Raw genomic sequence first — 20,171 nt, 5'->3', positions numbered from 1 at the left:
CGCGAGCACCCGCTCTGAGCCCTGACAGCGGTGCCCCAAGACCGTGGAGGGCTGAGACGGTCCCCGCAGGGAGCCCGGACTCAGGCTGGCCGTGTCTCCGCAGTACCTGGAGTCTGTGCGCCCCCTGCTGGAGGATGAGAAGTACCGCAAGATGGAAGCCCTAGCCCAAGCCTTCCAGCAGCACACAGCCCCCAGGCTGCAGAAGTTCCTGGTCCTCAAATCCTGGTGGGCACCCAACTATGTGAGTTCCCCTGTGTCACCGAGTGCCCGGAGCCAGCAGCCCTCCCGCTCCACTCTGCCCCAGCTCCTGCCTCTCCCGCCTTCTCCCGGGCCCTGCCCAACTCCCCCCCAGCCGGGCTCCAGAGCTGGCGGGCTGCGGGCTCTGGGGTCCGCGGTGCCCAGGCTGGCCCGGTGCGGATGGCAGGGCGGGGGAGCTTGCGGTGGTGAGCCTGCCTGCTGGCAGGGGCTGGCTCTGCATGGGGGACAGCTGCCCTGGGCTTGCCCCGGCAGTACCTCCCCCCCATCCTGCCAGCCCCAGGGCTGGAGTGTGGCTCTCAGGCCTGTGACAAAAGGAGCTACAGCCCGTCTGCCTGACACAGCCGCGCGGCTCCGTCTGCCTCGGCTCTGCCTGTGTGCACCAGCGCTGGCCCCACCCAGCTCCTGGCCCCGCCGTGGGCAGCAGCTGCTCCAGCATCAACGCAGTGCGAAGCGAGGACGGTTGGGCCCCCGCCACCTACCCCGCTTGACTGGGAGGGGGCCGGTGGGGAGCCGCGGAGAGGACAAGGATGTCAGAGGCTGGGGAAAGGCTAGCACAGGCTCAGAAGTGGCCGGCTCTGGCTGGCGTCCATGGGAGTCCGCAGGCTCCTCCCAGGCCTAACCAGCATGGCAGCATGCCCAGTCTGTCGCGGTGGGGGGAAGCAGCAAGACTCAAGTCCTTGTGAATCAGGGACCCCCGGCCTGCCCCCTCTCAGGAGCTTGGGGGCTGCGGGGGGCAGTGCAAGGACACAGCTCTGCGTGTTGTTCCCAGCCCCTCCTGCAGGAGGCAGGCACAGCCCAGCGGTCCCAGAAGGGGAGGTGGGAACCTGAGACCAGCCGCTGGGACTTGCCCTGGGGTTTATGCAAGGCAGAGGCAGCATGGAGGAGTCGGGAGGCCCCTGCCAGCCCTGGCCTCTCCCGCAGTCCTTGGCTGCGCTTCCCGCTGGCGGCTGCTCGCGCTCATGGCGCTCTCCCGTTGGCAGGTGAGCGACTGGTGGGAGGAGTTCGTCTACCTGCGCGGACGAGGCCCCATCATGGTCAACAGCAACTACTACGCCATGGTGAGGGCGCAGGGCCGGCGAGGGGGGCGGGGGGCTTCAGCCTGTCCTCTCCAAAGGGCACCCAGTGGAGCGGCCAGAGAGCCTGACCCCCTTCCCCAGAGGGGCCCAGTGTGTGTGTGGGGGGGTCACCGCTGCTGCCGGGCTGGGGGCTGCAGCTCCCAGCCACCCCTGCACCCCCAGAGCCTGAGCAGTGCCCCCAGCTCAGCCCCAGCCTCCCTCTTCCAGGGGCTCGGCTCGGGGCAGGCTGTGACCCTCCTCTCTCTCCCCATTGCCCAGGATTTCCTGTACGTGACACCCAGCCCCTTGCAGGCAGCCCGGGCTGGCAACACCGTGCACGCCATCCTGCTCTATCGGCGGAAGCTGGACCGCGAGGAGATCCCCCCGGTGAGTGTCGGCTGCCATGCTGGGAGGGGCTGACACGTGGGGGGATGGCCTGAGCGGGGCGGGTGGGCGCTGAGGCTGTGGGGGGCCGGCAGGGACCGTGTGTGAGTCCTCTCTGTGCTGTGCTGCTAGGTGAAGGCGCTCGGGATCGTGCCCATGTGCTCCTACCAGATGGAGAGAATGTTCAACACCACCCGCATCCCCGGGATGAAGTCGGGTACGTGGCACGGGGGGAAGGGGGAACAGGAACCCGGAGCGGCTGCTCCCTCTCCCTCTCCCCAGAGCCCGTTTGCCCTGGGCATCGTGGCTCTGTCCCCCCGGAGCCAGGACCCGGAGCTCCTACCGCCCCCGGCACAGCGGCTCTGTCCCCCCGGAGCCAGGACCTGGAGCTCCTACCCCCCCCCGGCACAGCGGCTCTGTCCCCCTGGAGCCAGGACCTGGAGCTCCTACCCCCCCCGGCTCAGCGGCTCTGTCCCCCCGGAGCCAGGACCTGGAGCTCCTACCGCCCCCGGCACAGCGGCTATGTCCCCCTGGAGCAGCGTCCGGAGCCTGTACCTCTGCGGCTCTGCTCTGCAGCTGGGCTCTTTCCCCGCGCTCCCAGGTGCAGGGCTCCGTGGGCCCTTCATTAACCCCCAAGGGCTGCCCTGCATGCCCGGGCTGGATCCCCACAGCCTAGTGCCCTGGCTGCAGTGAGCAGTGGAGAAGGTGACTGTGGCCGGTGCGTCTCCTGCCCGCAGACACCCTGCAGCACGTGTTGGAAAGCAAGCACCTGGCCGTCTACCACAAGGGCCGCTTCTACAAGCTGTGGCTGTACCAGGGCGGGAAGCTGCTGAAGCCGCGGGACCTGGAGCTGCAGTTCCAAAGGATTCTGGACGACCCGTCGCCCCCGCAGCCTGGGGAGGAGAAGCTGGCGGCCCTCACTGCTGGAGAAAGGTGGGTACCCAAGGAGTCAATGCCAGGGGCTGGTGAATGGGGCACTGTCAGCCTTGGGGATCCAATGCTGGGAGGTACTGGCCCAGCGAGCTGCAGATGGGCATCACCAGCTGGGAGACCGCCCAAGTGCGGGCATGGCTTAGGGCGGGGAGGGGAACTGGGCCTGGCCGGTGGTGGAAGGGAGGAATGCCAGGGGGGACGCATCAGGATCCTGGCATGGGTCTGCCCCAGCCTCTTGATCGGCCTCAGTAATATGCCCCCCTCCCATCTGGCCAGGGTCCCGTGGGCCGAGGCCCGGGCCCGGTTCTTCAGCCAAGGGAAGAACAAGGTGTCCCTGGACGCCATCGAGCGGGCTGCCTTCTTCCTGGCGCTGGATGAGGAGGCGCAGGGGTACGAGCGGGACAGGGAGGATAGCATGGACCGCTACGGCAAGTCCTTGCTGCATGGCCGCTGCTACGACAGGTAGGGGACAGCACCACCATCCTGCACCTCCACCCTGGCCCTGTCCTGGGCACCGGCCTCCCCAGCCTTGACTCCAGCCTCTTCCCATCACTGCATCCCTCCCCGTTCCCTCGCACGCCCGTGCCAGCCGTGGGTCTCGCGCCGTGTCCCCCGCCCCCTTGTGATCCCCCCCGTGCCAGCCGCGGGTCTCGCGCCGTGTCCCCCGCCCCCTTGTGATCCCCCCCGTGCCAGCTGTGAATGTCTCACCCCATATCCCCTGCCCCCCTTGTGATCCCCCCGTGCCAGCCGCGGGTCTCGCGCCGTGTCCCCCGCCCCCTTGTGATCCCCCCCATGCCAGCCGCCGGACTCGCGCCATGTCCCCCGCCCCCTTGTGATCTCCCCCGTGCCAGCTGTGAATGTCTCACACAGTGTCCCCCGCCCCTTTGTGATCCCCCCCATGCCAGCCGCGGGTCTCGCGCCGTGTCCCCCGCCCCCTTGTGATCCCCCCTGTGCCAGCTGTGAATGTCTCACCCCATATCCCCTGCCCCCCTTGTGATCCCCCCGTGCCAGCCGCGGGTCTCGCGCCATGTCCCCCACCCCCTTGTGATCCCTCCGGGCCAGCCATGGGTGTCTCAGGCTGTGTCCCGGCCCAGTGCCAGCCATGTGCATCTCACAAGATGTCCTCCACCCTCTCACTGGCCACTGTGTGTAACTCATGCCATGTCCTCAGTGGCCTCGCGCCCGCCAGTGCCAGCCAGGTGTGCCCCTCCTCCCCTTCCCCCCATGCCAGTTGTGTGCATCTCACGCTGTGTCCCTGCCCCTTGCACTCTCCCCCGTCTCAGCGTCTGCCAAGGACGTCTCATGCTGCTCCCCTCCCCCAGGTGGTTCGATAAATCCTTCACCCTGGTTGTGTATAAGAATGGCAAAGTGGGCACCAACGCGGAGCACTCATGGGCCGACGCGCCCATCATCGGGCATCTCTGGGAGGTAATGGAACGGGGAGAAGGGGACCATCCATGGCCCGCCTGGGGCAGGGGCCACGATCCCACCCTCAGTTCAGAGAGGATAGTGCCAGGAGATGCTGTTTCAGGGTGTTCATCTGCAGGCGGGTCTGAGCCCTGGTGATGCGGGGGTGATGCCAGCGGGTATGTGGGCACAGAGACAGGAGGTTTTGTGAGTTCCCAGTGCAGGGGTGATGCCAGGGGGTACGTGGGCAGAGGGTCTGGCTCTATGGGCAGAGGGATTTGAGTTCTTGGCCCCAGGGTTGCGTGGACACCCCCAGGAGGGTTCATGAGTTCCCAGCCCTTGGGGTGCAAGGGTGGTGCCAGGGGTACATGGGCAGAGGGACAGGAGGGGCTGTGGGTTCCCAGCCTAGGGGGGGTGTCGTGTGGACATGGGCACAGGGATAGGAGGGACTGTGGGTTCCCGGCCCCAGGGGAGTGTCGGGGGGACGTGGGCACAGGGACAGGAGGGGCTGTGGGTTCCTGTCTCCGGGGGGGGGGGGTGTCAGGGGGATGTGGGCACAGGGACAGGAGGAGCTGTGGGTTCCCGGCCCCAGGGGGTGTCGTGTGGACGTGGGCACAGGGACAGGAGGGTCTGTGGGTTCCCGTCCCCATGGGGGGTGTCGGGGGGACGTGGGCACAGGGACAGGAGGGACTGTGGGTTCCTGGCCCCAGGGGTCCGGGGGGGTTTTCCTGACTCACACAGGCCTCTCCCTGTCCCCCTCCCCCTCCCGCTCCCCCTCCTTGTCTTCTTTGCAGTTCATGCTGGGGACAGACATCTTCCACCTGGGCTACAGCGAGGGGGGGCACTGCTGTGGGGAGCCCAGCCCAGCCCTGGCCCCTCCCCAGAGGCTGCAGTGGGACATTCCAGAGGAGGTAGGTTTAGGCCAGCAGCAAGCAAGGGAGATTCCTTTCATAGAATCATAGAATCATAGAATATCAGGGTTGGAAGGGACCCCAGAAGGTCATCTAGTCCAACCCCCTGCTCGAAGCAGGACCAATTCCCAGTTAAATCATCCCAGCCAGGGCTTTGTCAAGCCTGACCTTAAAAACCTCTAAGGAAGGAGATTCTACCACCTCCCTAGGTAACGCATTCCAGTGTTTCACCACCCTCTTAGTGAAAAAGTTTTTCCTAATATCCAATCTAAACCTCCCCCACTGCAGCTTGAGACCATTACTCCTCGTTCTGTCATCTGCTACCATTGAGAACAGTCTAGAGCCATCCTCTTTGGAACCCCCTTTCAGGTAGTTGAAAGCAGCTATCAAATCCCCCCTCATTCTTCTCTTCTGCAGGCTAAACAATCCCAGCTCCCTCAGCCTCTCCTCATAACTCATGTGTTCCAGACCCCTAATCATTTTTGTTGCCCTTCGCTGGACTCTCTCCAATTTATCCACATCCTTCTTGAAGTGTGGGGCCCAAAACTGGACACAGTACTCCAGATGAGGCCTCACCAATGTCGAATAGAGGGAAACGATCACGTCCCTCGATCTGCTCGCTATGCCCCTACTTATACATCCCAAAATGCCATTGGCCTTCTTGGCAACAAGGGCACACTGCTGACTCATATCCAGCTTCTCGTCCACTGTCACCCCTAGGTCCTTTTCCGCAGAACTGCTGCCGAGCCATTCGGTCCCTAGTCTGTAGCTGTGCATTGGGTTCTTCCGTCCTAAGTGCAGGACCCTGCACTTATCCTTATTGAACCTCATCAGATTTCTTTTGGCCCAATCCTCCAATTTGTCTAGGTCCTTCTGTATCCTATCCCTCCCCTCCAGTGTATCTACCACTCCTCCCAGTTTAGTATCATCCGCAAATTTGCTGAGAGTGCAATCCACACCATCCTCCAGATCATTTATGAAGATATTGAACAAAACCGGCCCCAGGACTGACCCTTGGGGCACTCCACTTGATACCGGCTGCCAACTAGACATGGAGCCATTGATCACTACCCGTTGAGCCCGACAATCTAGCCAACTTTCTACCCACCTTATAGTGCATTCTTCCAGCCCATACTTCCTTAACTTGCTGACAAGAATACTGTGGGAGACCGTGTCAAAAGCGTTGCTAAAGTCAAGAAACAATACATCCACTGCTTTCCCTTCATCCACAGAACCAGTAATCTCATCATAAAAGGCGATTAGATTAGTCAGGCATGACCTTCCCTTGGTGAATCCATGCTGGCTGTTCCTGATTTCTCCCAAGCCCGCCTGGGCGCAGCAGACCCCCTTTACCCCAAGCAGGAGGGAGCTGTGAGTAGGGCGCTGGCTCCCCGGCTCTGCCAGAGCCCGGATTCATTGCCCTCCAGGCCTCTCTACTCTCCCTGCCTTGGGGGTAGATTTGTTATGGGCAGTGCAGGTAGCAACACCTACAGATAAGGCTGCCAGACGCTTCCCATTGCAAGAGCCTGTTTTCAGCTGCTTATAATTTTACCAAACTTCAAGCCTTGGGCTGGAATTTCCCCGGCCGGGTGTCTGCCTCGGGCTGAATTCTTCTAGAAAAAGGTAAGAAAAAACAGGTGGGCTGTTCCCAAGGGTGGGACTGGGGAAAGGACGTTATTTGTCGGGTCCATATGAAACATTCCGAGAACTGCTTCGTTGTTTTGGAGCAGAGCCTGGGGTGACCCTGCGTCAGGCGCCTCGTGTCATCCCAGTGCAGATCCCCCGTTTGGGACCTCTGAAAATCTCCGTTTGCACACGCTCAGTGGAGACTGGCAGCTGAATTCTCCCAGATTCTGTCTGCACTGAGCACACTCCCTCTCCTCACCGCTCCAGAGCGTGACCGGACTGTGTACGTATCCCGGATCCGCAGGACTGGTGCTGTGCCCCACTGCCGGCACTGTCTCTAGGAGGAGCTCATCCGTGGGCCAGACCCCCAGGGCCTCTCGCTTCCTCCAGGGCGAGCCATGCAGCCTCAGCGCCTTGGACTGGACCTCTGGGGCTCCAGCTGTCCTGCTTCACACCACGAGCTCAGTCCCTGATGGAGCCTTGTCCCGGAGACAGACCCTGCTGGAGACTTGTCTGCTCCTCAGGGATTAAAGCACCGCGCCCAGCATTTGCATTGACACCCACACCGCTCTGTCAGAACAGCTGGGTTTATCAGTCACCTAGCACTCAGCCTAGGGCATCCTCAGGCCAGCACAGAGAGAGGCAGGTGAAAGCAGAGACCTCCTGGTTAGCCCAGAGCCCAGCCCAGCTGTGGTGAGCCCCACTCTTCAGGCTCTTCAGTCATTTCCAGGGCAGAGCTAAGATTCCTGCCAGCAGCCAGCTCCTATTCGCCCTTCCCAGCTGGGAAACCCGGCTCCCCCTGGGGCGCCTTGTCCTGGAGCCTGGGCCTGCCACTGCCTTCTCAGATTCTCCACTGGTACGGGGTCAGTCCTTTGTAATGACCCATTCAGGGTCAGACAGCCAGGCCACATTCCCACCCACATCTCATAGCCTGCCCTGAGAGCCAACAGTCCTTCCCCCCTTGGGGAGCCATGCAAAATGTAGGGGAAACAGAGGCACACACAGGAGTCATAACAGCATTGCAAAAAATCCCTGCGTCGTCACATCTCCTTCCCCTCACGACCGCACTGGGCAGGGTCATTTTAACCAGTGACCGGGGAAGTCCAGGGACCCCGTTTCACAGAAAGCACCAGCCAGAACGTCTGCAAGCCGTGAACGACGGCCACAGCGCAGTCCTGGAGGGTCAGGCGCCTTTCATGTAACGTAGCCAGGCCGCGGAGCCTGGTCAGGACAAACAGTAAAGCGCCACCCGAACACATATGGCTGAAGAGCCCCATGGCCAGGCATTCCTTCTCTATGGCCGCATGGTTCTGCTTCCCGGGGAATAGCTTTCTGCTCAGGGTTACAGTTGGGTGCCTCTCCCCTTTAGTATCGGCCTGCATCAGCACCGCCCTGTGTCTGAGGCATCTGTGAACACCAGGAAGGGTCTGTCAAAGTCTGGGTTTGCCCAAGCTGGACCCCAGCTTAGAGCCTCCTTTAGAGCGCAGAGACCCCCTGGCCCTGCTCGGTCCAGACCACCCTGTCTGTTCAGCTGCTAGAGAGCTAACGGGGGCACAAACCTCTGGTAGTGCCCCGCCATCCCAGCGGAGGCCTGGGCCTGTTTCTTGGTCTGGGGAGCAGGCCAATCTCTGAGCACCCCCACCTTGGCCAGCTCTGGCCTTACGCGGCCGCTTCCCATCTTGTGGCCCAGGTACGACATCTCGGCCATCCCCACCTTACACTTTTCCACCTTTACAGTCAGTCCTGCCTCCTGGATTCACACGCATTAGCATATTTCCATGACACATTATGGAGTGCAACGTCACAGTCACCATCTTTTCTTACCTCCCCATCCCAGAGGAGACGTTAACTCCTTCACCCCCATTGGCTAACAATACAAAGTGAGGGGAAACTGAGTCACGCATATGTCCACAAAAATATTACAAGGAAGCCCAGGTTCTCCGCAGCGCTGATGTAATTAACTACTGGATCATAACACATATGCACAAGAGGAGGGTGAAGGCACCAGGCAACCTTCGTTCTGGCATTTTCTAACTCTTGAGGGCTTGGCTTTGCCATGCTAATGTTCTTCTAATTTCGTTTTGTGTGTGTAATTCTGTCTGCTCCTGATGGCTCTTCCCTCCTCTGCCAGTGGGGGTCAGCAGCCCTGGTGTTGTATGGATTGGGCACCCCGAGCTCTAGGTGGTGCCCTGAGGGGCTGGGGGACTGAGGCCTGGGCAGTGGAAGGGATAACCCAGGAGGCAGTGAGGGAACCCTCCCCCCCACCCGCCCACCTCAGCCGTTGTGCTCCGGGAAGGGTGACCTGGACTGGAGCATGACGGGGTCTGTGTCCTGCCTGGGGAGCAGCCCCTGCCCACATTGGGTCACAGACCGTGGCCCAGCCGAGCTCCCCAGCTGCTCCTCTCCCTGACTCTCTGCCTGGCTGGGACAGACATTGCTAGTGGAATTGCCCTGAGAAAGCTCTGGGTTAAATCCCAGGGAGAAGGTTTGTGAGCTGCAGTCCGGGAGCCCAGAGAGGCCCTGCGAGATCCCCCACTCCCAACATTCCCTGTCCCCGTTAGCACGATAGCCCAGCTCGGGCCCCCGCGTGCTAGCCAGGAGGGCATTAGCCGGTGCTCTCTGCAGTGCAGGAAGGTTATCGACAGTTCCTACCGCGTGGCCAAGGCACTGGCAGACGACGTCGATTTCCACGTTTTCCAATTCACCAACTTCGGGAAGGGCCTGATCAAGCGATTCAAGATCAGCCCCGACGCCTTCATCCAGATCTCGCTGCAGCTGGCTCACTTCAGGGTAAGAGCCGCCCCGCGGCCCCATCTGTCTCTCCCTTTCCCTGCATCCATGGCTGTCTCTGTCTCTGGCGCCCACAGAGGTGGGTGCAGCTGGCTCGCCATTTTACTGTCATCCTACCAATGACTGGGGTGTTTCTTAAGGCCCCAGCTCCGGGAGTCCTGGGGGTGGCAGAGTCTCGGCTGTTTCTAGCCCTCGTGGCTGCAGAGGAAAGGTTGACCATGTAAAGCCCGCGTGACCCCGTCGGCTCAGACCCGGGCAGCAAAGAGCAGCTCCCAGTGCGCGAGTTACAGTCTGGGGACTGTTTGGGACCGGCAACGGTGCCGGTGGCTTGTCCGGCTCTGGTGCTGGGCTGCTCCCTCCCTGCAGCCCTCCCGGTCCCCACTGGCAGGGCGCGAGCAAAGGGCTGAGGGGAGCCTCTCGGCCAGGCCCTGTGCGCTGCTCTGCTGGGGCTCCCCCGTGGGCACGAGGGGCAGGTAGCGCTCCTCATTCGCCCCCTCCTCCATGCCCCCTCCTATCCCCCGTCCCCAGCTCTGACCTGCCCCGTCTCCTTCCAGGACAAGGGCAGCTTCTGTCTCACCTACGAGGCGTCCATGACGCGCCTCTTCCGGGAGGGCAGGACCGAGACAGTGAGATCGTGCACCAGGGAGTCCACGGCGTTCGTGCGGAGCATGATGGACCCAGCCCGGGGTGTGAGTGTGACCCAGCCAGGCCCAGCCCCTGCCCCCCAGCCAGGCCCAGGGTCCCCCTGCGTCCCCCCCAGCCAGGCCCAGCCCCCACCCCCTAGCCAGGCCCAGGGTCCCCCTGCGTCACCCAGCCAGGCCCAGCCACCTCACCCCGCCTCCCTCCAGTCAGGCCCAGGGCCCCCCATGTGTCCTCTCAGCCAGGCCCAGTCCTCTCCCCCTGCCCCCCCACCAGTCCCAGGGCCCCCCCTGCTTCCCCTCCAGCTGGAGCCAGGGCCCTCCTGGGCCCCCAACAGCCAGGCCCAGGGCTCCCCCTGTATCCCCCCAGAGAGGCCCAGGGCCTACCCCCCCAGCCCCACCTACCCCCCCACTGCTGGGCTAAGCAAGGGTCCTTCTTCCCTATGCTGTGCACTATTCTCTGGACACTATGCTTCTTCCACTGTGTCCAGTGGGTCCCATGGGGCTGGTAAGGGGGTGCTCTCCCCAGGGCAGGGCACATAGAAGACACCCCCTAGAGCCAGTGCACTCAGTCAGAGCCCTTGGTGGAGGGGGAGAGGGACACAGGGAGCTGCAATAGGCCAGGGTCGAGTGCCCAGCCCGTGCCCCATGGAGGGGAAGCTCCTGGCCCCTGTGTCCCGGCTCTGCCCTGAGTGCGCCCCTTTCTCACTGCAGCAGCTGGAGCGTCTGCAGCTCTTACAGGTGGCAGCAGAGAAGCACCAACACATGTACCGGCTGGCCATGACGGGCGCCGGCATTGACCGACACCTCTTCTGCCTCTATGTGGTCTCCAGGTACCTGCGGGTGGAGTCGCCCTTCCTGGCACAGGTGAGGATTCCCTAGGCCACAGCCTGCTGGGATGGGAATGCACCGGGACAGGGCAGCAGGGGCTGTACAGACAGGCAGGGTACGGCTGCTCCAGCCCTGCTTGCCCTGTGCCTCCCAAACGGTGCCAAGTAACCATGGCCCCTGCCAGTGCTGTCTGCTGCCCGCACGGGGGCCTGTGGTGATCTGCCTTCCACCTATTCCCAGCTTCGAACTCGGAGTCCGGGCAGACGTAATCTCCAGGCCTGGTTCCAGCCCTGAGTGGGAGAGAGGGTATGGCAATGGAGAAAGGAACAGCAGAGGGGAGCGGAAGGGACATTAAGAGGAAAGATAGTTGCCCTGCCAGTGACCCTAGCAGCCAGGTAGGCGACACCGGCACCAGAATGACTGTGCCCAGCTGGGGGAGGAATCTGAGCGAAGCCAAGCAGAAACAACTAAGATGTCTGACTCCAAAGCAAGGAGCCTGGGTAACCAGGTGGACGAGGTAGAACGACTGTGCAGGCGGTGAAAGCAGGTATTCTAGGGGTAACAGAAACAAGGGGGAATAGTCGTCATGAGTAAGGCTAAGATTTTGTCATGGATATTTTTAGTAAAAGTCACGGACAGGTCACGGGCAAAAAAGAAAAATTCACAGACGCCGTGACCTGTCCGTGACTTTTATGAAAAATATCCCTGACAAAACGGGTGAGGGGATCTGTGGGTCCCCTCAGTGTCTGTGGAGCAGCTGCACAGGGGCTAGGAGCCGCCTGCAGCAGCTGGGGGCTACGAAGTACCCTGCCAACAGCAGCTCCGGGGGTCCCCTGCTGCCCGCGGGGGCCGGGAGCTGTGGGGTGCCCCAGCCTCCCATGTTGGCCTGGAGTTGTGGGGTACCCCGTTGGTGGCGGTCCAGGAGCTCGGGGGTTCCTCCACTGCCCGTGGCAGCCGGGGGCTTGGGTATTCTTCCCAGACAAGGTCAGCTCCCAGACGGCTGCACTGGGCAGCACAGCATGGGGAGGAGGGGACCAGCCCTCTGTGGAGAAAGAAGTGGTTCGGGACTATTTAGAAAAGCTGGACGAGCACAAGTCCATGGGGCCAGATGCGTTGCGTCCGAGAGTGCTAAAGGAGTTGGCTGATGTGATTGCAGAGCCATTGGCCATTATCTTTGAAAACTCGTGGCGATCGGGGGAGGTCCCAAACTACTGGAAAAAGGCAAATATAGTGCCCATCTTTAAAAAGGGGAAGGAGGAGGATCCGGGGAACTACAGACTGGTCAGCCTCACCTCTGTCCCTGAAAAAATCATGGAGCAGGTCCTCAAGGAATCCATTTTGAAGCACTTGGAGGAGAGGAAGGTGATCAGGAACAGTCAACATGGATTCACCAAGGGCAAGTCAAGCCTGACCAACCTGATTGGCTTCTGTGATGAGATAACTGGCTCTGTGGATGAGGGGAAAGCAGTGGACGTGTTGTTCCTTGACTTTAGCAAAGCTTTTGACACGGTCTCCCACAAAAACGAGGAGTCCGGTGGCACCTTAAAGACTAACAGATTTATTTGGGCAGAAGCTTTCATGGGTGAAAAACCCACTTCTTCAGATGCATGGAGTGAAAATTACAGATACAGGCATAAATATACTGACACATGAAGAGAAGGGAGTTACCTTACCAGTGGAGAACCAGTGCTGACAAGGCCAATTCAGTCAGGGTGGATGTGGTCCACTCCCAATAATTGATGAGGAGGTGTTAATACCAAGAGAGGGAAAATTGCTTTTGTAGTGAGCCAGCCACTCCCAGGCCCTATTCAAACCCAGACTGATGGTGTTAAGTTTGCAAATGAATTTTAGTTCTGCTGTTTCTCTTTGAAGTCTGTTTCTGAAGTTTTTTTGTTCAAGTATGGCTACTTTTACATCTGTTATTGAGTGTCCAGAGAGATTGCAGTGTTCTCCCACTGGCTTTTGTGTGTTACCACTCCTGCAAATACTCACCAGCAACTACACGCCACAGAAACACTAACCCAGGAACCAAGCCCTGTAGCAAACCCCGTTGCCAACTCTGTCCCCATATCTACTCTAGCAACACGGGTGTTTGAGGTGGGACTAGGTGACTTCCTGAGGTCTCTTCCAACCCTAATCTTTTATGATTCTATGATTCCCCCACTGCCCACGGCAGCCGGGGGCTCGGGGGCCCTCTGCCAGGGGCTCGGGGATTCTCCCACCACCCACGGTGGCTGGGGGATCAGGAATTCCCGTGCTGCCTGTGGTGGCCGGACCTCAGGGGTTTCCCTGCTGGTGGCCGGGGGTCCTCTGCCGGTGGGGGTTTGGGGGTTCCCCCATTGCCCGCAGGCGCCAGGGACTCAGGGGTTCCCCCACCGTCTGCAGCAGCTTGGAGCTCTGGGGGCCGCCAGAGGTGCTGGGGGTACCCCACAGCTCCCTGCCTCCGCTGGGGGTGGGGGACCATGCAGCTCCCGACCACCGCAGGCTGAAGTCACGGAGGTCACTGGAAGTCATGGATTCTGTGACTTCCGTGGCTAAATCGTAGCCTTAGTCATGAGTGGAGCACAGGTATTGATGGGCACGTGCTGTTCAGCAGAGGCAGAAACAAAGGCAAAGGTGGTGGAGTGGCACTGCGTGTTGATGATGAGTAGGCTGTAAAGAAATGGTGGAGTGAGTACCACAGAGTCGAGGTACAGACCGGAGGACAAGCGCTACTAATAATGGCAGAGCCCAGATATTCCTGGCTGTGGTGGCTGACAGACGTCTTCACCAGGTACTCACTGAACCCACAAGAGGTGATGCCATTGTAGATTTTGTACTGGGAAGTGGCTCACGGAAGAGCTGGTTGCAGGGGATGACCTTCGTTCGAGTGATCACAAGCTAATTCATCTTAAACTAAATGGAAGGATAAGCAAAAATAGATCTGCAGCCAGGGTCCTTGATTTCAGAAGATCAAACTCTAAAAATATGAAGGGAATGAGTCAGGGAAGTGGACTGGACTGAAGAACTCAAGGATCTGAATGTGGAGGAGACCTGGAATCACTTTAAATCAAAGTTGCAGAAGCTCTCTGAAGCCTGCATCCCAAGCAAGGGGAAAACATTTGTAGGGAAGAGTTGCAGACCAAGCATCTCAAACAGGTGATTAGAGAAAGCCGAAAGCCTACAAGGTGTGGAAGAAGGGAGGGATCAGCAAGGAAAGCTGTCTCTTGGAGGTCAGGAAGTGTAGGGATAAAGTGAGAACTGCCAGCAGCCAAGTAGAGCTGGACCCTGCAAAGGGAATTAAAACTGATAGTAAAAGGTTCTCAAGCCATATAAATAAAAAAAAAAAACAAGGGAAGAAGAAGTGGGACCGCTAAGCACTGAGGATGGGGTGGAGATTAAAGAGAATCTAGGCCTGGCCCAACACCTAACAAATACTTTGCCTCTGTTTTTAATGAGGGTAATGAAGAGCTTAGGGGCAGTGGCAGGCTGGCTAATGGGAGGGAGGATATGGAAGTAGAAATTACCACATCGGAGGTGGAAGTCAAACGCAAACTGCTTCATGGGACTAAATTGCGGAGGGCAGATAATCTCCATCCAAGAATATTAAAGGAACGGGCACATGAAATTGCAAGCCCAGTAGCAAGGATTTTTAATGAATCTATAAACTCGGGGGTTGTACCCTATGACCGGAGAATTGCTAAGATAGTTCCTATTTTTAAGAAAGGGGAAAATGTGATTTGGGAAACTACAGGCCTGGAAGTCAACTGCATGTGAGGTCTCGGAAAAAATTCTGAAAGAGGAAGTAGTTAAGGACATAGAGGTAAATGGTAACTGGGATAAAATACAACCTGGTTCTACGAAAGGGAGATCATGCCAGACCAACCTGATCTCCTTCTGTGAGAAGACACCTGTTTTTTTAGACAAAGGAAATGCAATAGATCTAATCGACCTGGATTTCAATACAGCATTGACAGGTGGCTAAGGAACTGGTTAAAGGGGCGTCTACAAGGGGTCACACTGAAAGGTGACCTGTCAGGCTGGAGGGAGGTTACCAGTGGAGTTCCTCAGGGATCGGTCTTGGGTCCAATCTTGGTTAACACACACGCACACCCTAGCATGCCTTACACACAGCACCATGCACACCCCTCTCTACACACGCGCACACCCTACCCCACCTGACAAGTGTACAAACACCCTCTCACCCACGCTCATCTGGTAACGCCCCACAAACCAAGTGAGCTCCTTCTCCTGGAGGCTGGGAAGAGAGGGCCGGAGCCGTGTTGGTCTCTTCGTGTTCACGTACTGTGGCAGGAGGCTGCCTCTGGACCGGGATAGACAGAAGCTGGCCCGGCCTGTGAGCTCCCCTCTGGCGTCTGCCTGCCCCATTCAACCTCCCCCCCGTGCGAAACTGCTCGTGTCCATTTCTGCCCTTGTGGCACTGGGGGCTCTTACAAAAAGCCAGAAAAGAGCCAAGTGCCGAGACTCAGCCGGGGATCCAGGTGTGAATGCCCTTTGTGCCGGGGCTGTCAGTCTGGGCCCTGGGCTGTGGCTATGGGCTGGCAGCTCGGCTCTGGGCAGTGCTGGGTTCTGGAAGGGAGGGCCCTGGGCTCCGTGCCCAGCTCAGGTCTCTGCAGAGTTCGGAGCCCCGTGCTGGAGGGGAGGTGGGGCTGGCAAGGGCATGGTGCTCACCGGAGAGTGGTTCTGTGCAGGTGCTGGCTGAGCCCTGGCGTCTCTCCACCAGTCAGACTCCCCAGCAACAGATCAAAATGTTTGATATGGAGAAGAACCAGGATCATGTCTCCTCCGGAGGCGGCTTCGGCCCAGTGAGTTTTACTCCCACCCTGGGGCTCCCGTGCTGTGTCTGGGCAGGGTATGAGCATATGGGACTGCAGCTGGGTGGGTGGGGAGGGTACGTGGGCAAATGTAGGCTAGGAAGGGCACTTCAGGGGGTGCAGGGGCTGGGCAGGCGGGTGCCCTGGGTACAGCAGGGGGGACGGGACACCTCTGGTCTCTGCAGGGGCTGGGCGGGCGGGTGCCCTGGGTACAGCAGGGGGGATGGGGCACCTCTGGTCTCTGCAGGGGCTGGGCGGGCGGGTGCCCTGGGTACAGCAGGGGGAACGGGGCACCTCTGGTCTCTGCAGCGGCTGGGCGGGCGGGTGCCCTGGGTACAGCAGGGGGAACGAGGCACCTCTGGTCTCTGCAGCGGCTGGGCGGGCGGGTGCCCTGGGTACAGCAGGGGGGATGGGGCACCTCTGGTCTCTGCAGAGGCTGGGCGGGCGGGTGCCCTGGGTACAGCAGGGGGGACGGGGCACCTCTGGTCTCTGCAGGGGCTAGGTGGGTGGGTGCCCTGGGTACAGCAGGGGGGACGGGGCACCTCTGGTCTCTGCAGCGGCTGGGCAGGCGGGTGCCCTGGGTACAGCAGGGGGAACGGGGCACCTCTGGTCTCTGCAGGGGCTGGGCGGGCAGGAGTCCCACTGGGATAGTTGGTGGAGCGAGGCTGCTCCGTGCGAGTGAGGGCAGCAAGCGAGACCCTACTGTTTCTCAGGGAGTCTGGCATTGCTGCAGCTCGCGGGGTGTCAGCCCGTGAACACCTGTCCAGCCCAGCACCCAGCTACCAGCCCCCCGGCCTGTGCTGGGACTGGGCAGGGTCTGAGTGGCACATATATAAATGTGAGTCAACAGTGTAATGCTGTTGCAAAGAAAGAGAACATCCTTCTGGGCTGTATTAGCAGGAGTGTCGTAAGCCAGACATGAGAAGTAATTCTCCCGCTCTGCTCCGTGCTGATTAGGCCTCAGCTGGAGCATTGTGTCCAGTTCTGGGGGCCACATTTCAGGAAAGATGGGGACAAATTGGAGAAAGTCTAGAGCAACAAATATGATGAAAGGGCTAGAAAACATGGCCTATGAGGAGAGATTATAAAAATTGGGTGTGTTTAATCTGGAGACGAGAAGACGGAGCGGGGAGATGAGAACAGTTTTCAAGTACATAAAAGGTTGTTACAAGGAGGAGGGATAAAAATGGTTCTCGTTTAACCTCTGAGGGTGGGACAAGAAGCAATGGGCGTAAATTGCAGCAAGGGAGGTTTAGGTTGGACATGAGGAAAAACGTCCCAACTGTCAGGGTGGTCACGCCCTGGGATAAATTGCCCAGGGAGGTTGTGGAATCTCCCTCATTGGAGATGTTTAAGAGCAGGTTGGACAAACGCCTGTCAGGGACGGTCTAGCTAATACTTAGTCCTGCCAGGAGTGCAGGGGACTGGACTAGATGACCTCTCGAGGGCCCTTCCAGTTCTCTGATTCTGTGATGACTCCAGCTTGCTGAGCACAGAGCCGGGCACAGGGCACCCACCCTAAGGCTGTTCCTGAGTCTGGCTTGCCGGGTGGCCCAACTGAGGTTGCACCACCCACAGTCAGTGGCTCCAGCCCCTTCCTCCAGGCTGCATTCCCCCTTGGTGCTCCATCCGCCTCTCTCTGACTGTCCCTGCAGGTGGCTGACGATGGATACGGCGTCTCTTACATCATTGCTGGCGAGAACCTGATCACTTTCCACATCTCCAGCAAGTTCTCCAGCCCCGAAACGGTCAGAGTCCCCCCCAGGCCTGGCTGCGCACAGACTGCCTGGCTGATAGGTGCCAGGCTAGGCCCCTCCTGGGCCTCGTGGCCCATCAGCATTCATGACTCTCCCTAGGAGATGAGCCCTGGGGTACACCTAGCCAGCCGGAGGGCAGCCCTGAGAGGAGACACGGGGTCTGAGAGCCCTCCCTGGGGCATGCTGTCTTTTAGCTAGTCACTATCCCCAGTTCCCACTGCCACACACAGCCACATGGGAACTGGCAGTGTGGATCATCCCCAGGGGCCCATCTTGCCCTGTCTCTGATGGGCCAGGACCAGGACCAGGACCTTCGGAGGGAGGGGCAAGGATTCTGGAATAATGTGCCCTGGGAGAAGTGTGTCCCAGCCTGTTCAGTTGTGGGCTGGCTCGTACCTGTTGGCAGGTCTTCCCTTCTGTGTTTGTCAGGCCTATTCTAAACAGGGATGTTTCTGTTATCCAGGCCAATGCCTGACCCTTGTTTGAACCTCACTAAGTTGTACTCTCTCTGGCATCTTGTGGCAATGAGTTACACGGGTTAATTATAACATGGTGTAAGAAAAGCATTTCCTTTGATCTGTGTAAATGTGCTGCCCGTCTGTGCCCTTGTGTGTCCCCTGGCTCCTCTGTTTTAGGACAGCACATGAGAGCATCCTGCCCCTGCCCATTTGTGTCCTTTCAGCATTTCCTACCTCTGGCACATTGCCTCTTCTTCGGCTCCTGTCTAAACAGCCAGACTCTCCAGCCACTAAGAGATCTTGCCACCCGTCCCTGGCCCCTCAATCCCTGCGGTTCCCTACCAGATGGGCGAGCATGTAGCTCCTTCCCCTGGCCCTGCAGTCTGTGGGCATTGTCCCTGTGACTCGTCTGGGGGCCAGATCTCCCTGCTGTCCCAGCAGACATCTATCTCTGGACGCCCCGTCTTCTGTGGGTGCTGCACATGGGGTGGGTGCAGCCCTGGGGGCTGGGTTAGGGTCAAGCCTGCCGTCTGGGGCATGAGAGCGCCAGTCAGGCTCTCCCCACTAATGCACGCTGGCCGAGGGTCGGGAGGGTTTGCAGATCACTCCCCGAGTGGGGCTTAGAAGCTGCTGTTGCAGGACCCGCCTCACCCTGCCGCTGAGGTATGTGCGGGGGAGGGGGAGCTCTGTTGGGGCCTCCGACTCCCTCCTGTTCCACTGACCCTCGTCCCTGTCCCGCCCCGTCATAGAATCATAGAATCATAGAATATAAGGGTTGGAAGGGACCCCAGAAGGTCATCTAGTCCAACCCCCTGCTCGAAGCAGGACCAATTCCCAGTTAAATCATCCCAGCCAGGGCTTTGTCAAGCCTGACCTTAAAAACCTCTAAGGAAGGAGATTCTACCACCTCCCTAGGTAACGCATTCCAGTGTTTCACCACCCTCTTAGTGAAAAAGTTTTTCCTAATATCCAATCTAAACCTCCCCCACTGTAACACCGTCCTGCTGTAGCACCCCCACTTCCAGAGCAGGATGGGCCCCTCCACATCCAGCAGCCCCCCCGCCCCGCAATGCCATGAGCCTGAGAACTGTGCCCTCCTGGGGCTTCTCAAGCTGCCCCCCCCCCGCTCCTGCCCCCTGCTAACCCATGTCTCCAGCTGGGACCCGTGTTAACCAGTACCCCATCTCCTCTCCCACCACAGGACTCCAGACGGTTCGGGAGGAACATCCGCCAGGCCATGCTGGACATCGCAGACCTCTTCAACCTTCCTGCCAGCAAGGTGGCCAACTGACCCCGCACCGTGGGAGGGGCGCCGGCCCGGTGCCGGGACGCGTGAGGCTGGCCCCAGGGACGGGAACGCCGGGCGAGCTGGCAGGGCTGCCCCTCCAGTGCCAGCGTTCGCCCTGCGGCGGGGCCGGGCCTGTCGGAGCCCAGCCAGCCACGGGGACCTGGGGATGCACAAAACCACGGGAGCGGGTGAGGGAGATTTCCTCCCTCAATGTTACCGATAAAGAAGGCTCTTTGTGTAATGCCAGCCTGGCTGCCGGGTGATGCACTCCGCCTGGGACTGGGGGGGACAGACAGAAGGAAGCTCCTGGAGAAAGATGGGCAAGCGTCCCCAACGCCACAGGCCGGGGGAATGACAGATCGGGGAACAGGGCCAGCCTGGGCCTCGCTACCACGTCCCGATGGCCCAGGGGAGTCCGGCTCTGTCCGAGAGGGGCGGGACGGGGGCAGCAGATTCTGGCCGGGCTGGTGGAAGGAGGTCCCTGAAAGTCTGGTCTAAATAGGACTTGGCTGGGCTGGGGGTAGTTTATGGGGTGGGGGCACCAGTGGGGTATGGTATGGGGTTATGTGGCCCTGGCTGGGTATGGGAGGGTCGGTGGCATGTGGGATGGAGTGAGGGGGCTCTGGCTGTGTATGAGGGTAAGTTTTTTGTGGGATGGGGTGTTGGGGCTCTGGCTGGGAAGTGGGGAGTCAGTGGGATGGGGGATGGGGTGTTGGGGCTCTGGCTGGTTATGGGGGTCAGTGGGGTGGGAGATGGGGTGACAGGCTCTGGCTGGGTATTGGGGGACAGTGGGGTGTGAGATGAGGTGATGGGGCTCTGACTGGGAAGTGGGGAGTCAGTGGGGTGCAGGATGGTGTGATGCAGGTCTGGCTGGGAAGTGGGGAGTCAGTGGGGTGTGGGATGGGGTGTTAGGGCTCTGGCTGCGTATGGGAGTTCAGTGGGGTGTGGGATGGGGTGTTTGGGCTCTGGCTGGGTATGATGGTCAGTGGGGTGTGGGATGGGGTGATGGGGCTCTGGCTGG

The 20,171-nt window shown here is 59.9% G+C and overlaps 1 protein-coding gene across 4 annotated transcripts in view; it reads left to right on the top strand.

The window, feature by feature from the left end:
• The window catches only part of CPT1B (carnitine palmitoyltransferase 1B), a 35,303-nt gene extending 15,907 nt beyond the window's left edge, over positions 1-19,396 (top strand). For 3 of the 4 annotated variants that reach the window (XM_075124620.1, XM_048822498.2, XM_075124622.1), the window contains 14 exons: positions 104-241; positions 1,239-1,316; positions 1,593-1,700; positions 1,830-1,914; positions 2,435-2,630; positions 2,907-3,092; positions 3,953-4,058; positions 4,832-4,948; positions 9,200-9,364; positions 9,919-10,053; positions 10,717-10,869; positions 15,525-15,638; positions 17,303-17,395; positions 19,064-19,396. In XM_075124620.1, coding sequence (XP_074980721.1) covers positions 104-241; positions 1,239-1,316; positions 1,593-1,700; positions 1,830-1,914; positions 2,435-2,630; positions 2,907-3,092; positions 3,953-4,058; positions 4,832-4,948; positions 9,200-9,364; positions 9,919-10,053; positions 10,717-10,869; positions 15,525-15,638; positions 17,303-17,395; positions 19,064-19,153 — 1,764 coding nt within the window. In that variant the 3' untranslated portion in view covers positions 19,154-19,396. The remainder of the gene's footprint in view (positions 1-103; positions 242-1,238; positions 1,317-1,592; positions 1,701-1,829; positions 1,915-2,434; positions 2,631-2,906; positions 3,093-3,952; positions 4,059-4,831; positions 4,949-9,199; positions 9,365-9,918; positions 10,054-10,716; positions 10,870-15,524; positions 15,639-17,302; positions 17,396-19,063) is intronic. The other variant, XM_075124621.1, reaches the window with a different exon arrangement.
• Positions 19,397-20,171: the final 775 nt, after the last annotated feature.

The sequence above is a fragment of the Caretta caretta genome, chromosome 1 (genome assembly GCF_965140235.1).
Source record: "Caretta caretta isolate rCarCar2 chromosome 1, rCarCar1.hap1, whole genome shotgun sequence".
Classification (NCBI taxonomy): domain Eukaryota; kingdom Metazoa; phylum Chordata; order Testudines; family Cheloniidae; genus Caretta; species Caretta caretta.
This window is presented reverse-complemented; position numbering and strand designations above follow the sequence as displayed.